At 43.9% G+C, this 4,553-nt stretch overlaps 1 protein-coding gene across 1 annotated transcript; it reads right to left on the bottom strand.

The window, feature by feature from the left end:
- Positions 1-2,318: 2,318 nt before the first annotated feature.
- Positions 2,319-3,020, bottom strand: LOC108514957 (CDKN2AIP N-terminal-like protein). The gene has a single exon (XM_017851496.1). It carries the CDS (start codon positions 2,915-2,917, stop codon positions 2,567-2,569), a length of 351 nt encoding a protein of 116 aa, XP_017706985.1. The 5' UTR covers positions 2,918-3,020; the 3' UTR covers positions 2,319-2,566.
- Positions 3,021-4,553: the final 1,533 nt, after the last annotated feature.

The raw sequence follows: 4,553 nt of genomic DNA, 5'->3' as shown, positions 1-4,553 counted from the left end.
AAAAAAAAAAAAAAAAAAAAAAAAAGTTCTCCTCCTATTTATTACTTGTCCCTTCCTATGATCTCACTCTATCTTTACCCCAAGTCTTCAGCAAGACACTGTATATGAACTTCTATGTGATATGAGGTACTGTTTCAAGGCTGACAGTGGGCCATTTTACCTATACGACTATTGCTGAAATGGAAACATTTAAATTTCTTTGCCATTTTCTATTCCAGAAATAAAGGATGAAATTCTAAAATACTGGTTAATTTTATATGTTAGATAGCCACAGAAATTGTAAAACACGAGAAGAAAAGCAGTTTAAGTGAGGAAACAATGAGAGAAAACCTATTAGAAAATTGAAACAAAACTTGATTTTGATTAACTAGAGAAGTCTTCAAAAACAAACTAAAGGAGGCCGGGTTTAGTAGCTCCTGCCTGTATTCTTAGCACTTTGGGAGGCTGAGGCAAGAGAGTCACTTGAGGCCAGTAGTCTGAGGCTGCAGTGAGCTATGATTGCACCACTGCACTCCAGCCTGGGTGACAGAGTGATAGACCCCAGCTCTGAAAAAACAAAAATAAATAAAAGCAATGAAAGGGAAATCATTCCACAATTTAAACTTGCTTTATGTAGTGCATGCATTCCTGAAAGACTATTATTATTTTATCAGGGCATCATATCATATAAAGAAATGGAATTCATGAGAAACCAATGGAAATGCATTTTCTTCTCTTTTTTTCATAAGCTTCCTACTCAGACTAAGAAAATGCTTTCTTTTTTTTTTTTTTTAAGATGGAGTCTTGCTCTGTTGCCCAGGTTGGAGTGCAGTGGTGTAATCTTGGCTCACTGCAGCCTCTGCCTCCTAGGTTCCAGCAAGTCTCCTGCCCCAGTCTCCTGGGTAGCTGGGATTACAGGCACATGCCACCACACCCAGCTAATTTTTGTATTTTTAGTAGAGGTGGAGTTTCACCATGTTGGCTGGGCTGGTCTCAAACTCCTGACCTTGTGATCTGACCACCTTGCCTCCCAGAGTGCTGGGATTACAGGCGTGAGCCACCATGCCCGGCCTGCAAGGTCCAGCGTCTTATTTGCCACTATCGCTAGTACCAAGCACAGTGCCTACCACTGTTGAGTGACCCCTCCTGTGATAAACTTACACTACTGCCTCCCAAATGAAGCCCCTCTCCCAGTACTTATGCCTAGACCTATTTACTTAATGGAGCGGACTAAACAAGAAAGAAGAGCAGAGAGGGGGTACAGAACAGACAGCTGAGGAACATTAACAGCAAAATTTCAGAGCAAAGCAGGACTGCAACAAGTATTTCTTAAGAGGCTATGTGCAAGGTGGTTCCTCAGGTCTAGAAGACCCAAGCCTCAGGCTTCCTCCAGAAAAGCAGACTGGGAGACAGAATTTGCAAATCAACTGGCTGACCAGACAAAGCCCTGGAATCCTGTGTCAATGCGTTTTAAACTAAGGCCAGATGCTTTTTGGTAGGCCGCCTCTTTCCATGAGCTGGTGGGTACTTCAAGTCTATGATTTGATTCTCATTTCTTAAAAAAGGATGAGTATGTGTGGTAGTTGGGTATAGGTATGGTATAAATTTCAGGTGGAAATAGGAATTAAAGGATATGATTTGCCTTGGTGGGGGAAGAAAAAGGCCATAAAAGAGAATTGCACTTAAAGGTACATTGTCGAAAAATCTAAACTATAAAACTCATTACCTGCCATTACACCAACAACAAAAAGGCATTTTATTTTATCATTTTTATTTTTTTGAGAGTGTTTCACTTTTGTCACCAAGGATGGAGTGCAACGGTGCGATCTTGGCTCACTGCAACATCTACCTCTCAGGTTCAAGCGATTCTTCTGCCTCAGCCTCCTGAGTAGCTGGGATTACAGATGTCCGCCACCACGCCCAGCTAATTTTTTTTGTATTTTTAGTAGAGATAGGGTTTCACCGTGTTGGCCAGGCTGGTCTCAAACTCCTAACCTCAGGTGATCTGCTCACCTCGGCCTCCCAAAGTGCTGGGATTATTACAGGTGTGAGCCACTGTGCCCAGCCCAAAAAGGCATTTTAAACAAAAATTCTGACATTTAAAAACTGAAAATACATCATGCCACTGCACTCCTGCCTAGGTGACAGAGCAAAACTCTGTCTCAAAAAAACAAAACGAAAAACAAAAAACCCTGAATATATGAGCCCAGGAGTTCAAGGCTGCAATGAGCCAATACTGCACCTTTGTACTCCCGCCTGGGTGACAGAGTGAGACCTTGTTGGTAAGAAAAAAAAAAAAAAGAGAACTGAAAATAGAAAAGAGGGCTTTTACAATGTTGATGAACTCATCTTATAGTACATGATTTATAAATACATAAATATCCATGCATACTTTTACCGTGATAACTACTGGAAAAAATGAGAATGTTAAAAAAGCCAATCTAGACAGAGTCCTTCTCATTCCACCTGCCTCTTTATGTTGGTAATACCAGGAGTCTTAAGAGAACTGCTGTGGTCTATGTCACATTCATCCCAGCCTCCTTTCTAATCCTGTAGCTGATGATGAAAATGTGATAAATCTTCTGGCTTAGCTTTGATGCTTTTTCATTAACTCACTTCTGGTAGTAAATTGTGGCAGGTCTTCCACTTCAATCCCATCAGCCATTTCCATCACCTTGTCTAAAAGGTCTTTATTGTAACTGCAGCCTAGGAAGAGATGGTTGGCCCAGACCATGGAGAGGGACAGCAGCTGGTCCAGGCGGCCACCGCCGTCGGGCGGGTCGCGGTAGTCGGGCAGGTGGCACAAGATGAATTCCATGCGTGCCTTCCATTGCTTCTCGCTCTCTGAGTAGGAGCGGAACTGCTCCGCGAAGTCGGGCGCCTGCCTCACCCCCGAGACCAGCTCCTCCACTGCAGCTGCCGCCTCGCCACCGACCATGGTGCCCTCCGCCACAATTTAGTATTTTTTAACCTTACTGTAGTATAAGCATTTCCCCCACTGTACTTTGTAAATATGATTTTTTTTTTTTTTGAGACAGAGTCTCGCTCAGTCGCCCAGGCTGGAGTGCAGTGGCGCGATCTCGGCTCACTGCAAGCTCCGCCTCCGGGGTTCACGCCATTCTCCTGCCTCAGCCTCCCGAGTAGCTGGGACTACAGGTGCCTGCCGCCATGCCCAGCTAATTTTTTGCATTTTTAGTAGAGATGGGTTTTCACCTTCTTAGCCAGAATGGTCTCGATCTCCTAACCTCGCCCGCCTCGGCCTCCCAAAGTGCTGGGGTTACAGGCGGGAGCCACTGCGCCCGGCCGTAAATATGATTTTTAAGAAGTCATTGGTGTCTATTTTATATTTGACTCAACCAGCCTTGATAACAAAGAGTAGTTAGAGAACTGAATTTTTAAAATGTAAATGTGATTTATTTTTGGAATAAATAATATATTTACATGGCTGGAAATTCAAAGGATACAAAAGGCATATACTCCAGGCAACCACTGTGACCAGCTGCTCATCACAAGTATAGAACTTGTTTCTTTTCGCCCCTCCTTCTCCTCCCTGGAGTTATGAAACATTTCAAACCTGCCGAAAGTTTGAAGCTTACAACAAATACCCTCCAATGTTTGGGTTGTCTCCCTCCCCCTTCTCTCCCTTTCTCCCTCTGATTTCCTACAGAACCACATTTTCATGACCAGGCCCGGGAACTGCACGCTGGCGCGGTGAGGTCCTGCATGGCCGCTTCTTGCACACACGTGCTTCTTAACAGCTGCAGCCTATTTCATGAGGGGAATTTGCTCCCGTTAACATGGCTGTTCCCAAATGCCAGGCTGTTTTAAGTGCTTCCTAATTATAAACAGGCTGTACTGTTTTCCTTGACTTAGGACTTGTTCTTGAGGACAGAAGTGGAGGTGGCAAGATGCAAAGCCTACACACGGACTGGCTTTCCCAGCAGGACGGCGCCAATGGGGGGCTCCCAGGCTGCTCCCATCTCACCTCTCCTTCTGGGGTGCTGGGGGTTTGGACCAGTGTTCCTTCTGCTTTTGTGAAGGGCCCTTACACTGGACTTGAAGTGCTCCTCCTATTGGTTTTTAGTTAATAAATATATTTATGGAACGCTTCACAAATTTGCGAATCATCCTTACGCAGGGGCCACGCTAACCTCTGTATCATTATGATTTTTGCATACGTGCTGGCGAAGGGCGCACTCCTAGTATTGTTTGTGTAAATTTTTAAGGTAAATATTCAACATCAATTCCCATTTGTTGCAATTATTCCCCTTCTTTGAGGTTTTAATTTGCAGCATTTTTACATTTATTTCCTTCTACTTATTTATTTTTGAGAAATAAGGTCTTGCTCTGTCGCCAAGGCTGGAGTACAGTGGTGTGATCATAATTTATTGCAGTCTGAAACTCCTGGGCTCAAGCAATCCTCCTGCCTTGGCCTCCCAAGTAGCTGGGACTACAAGTGCATGTCACTGCGTCCAGCAGCATTTCTACATTTTGGAGAAATCAAATCTACGTACTTATTTTCCTCTGTGGCTTGTCCCATCACTTTTGAGTTTAGAAAGCCTTTGCCATTCAGA

This window comes from Rhinopithecus bieti, unplaced genomic scaffold, assembly GCF_001698545.2.
Source record: "Rhinopithecus bieti isolate Rb0 unplaced genomic scaffold, ASM169854v2 scaffold_34310, whole genome shotgun sequence".
Taxonomy (NCBI): Eukaryota; Metazoa; Chordata; class Mammalia; order Primates; family Cercopithecidae; genus Rhinopithecus; species Rhinopithecus bieti.
Note: the sequence above shows the minus strand (reverse complement) of the source record. Positions and strands in the feature narration are given on the sequence as shown.

Coding starts and splice junctions, on each gene's coding strand:
- LOC108514957 (XM_017851496.1), bottom strand. CDS start 2,917: ATGGTCGGTGGCGAGGCGGCAGCTGCAGTGGAGGAGCTGGTCTCGGGG.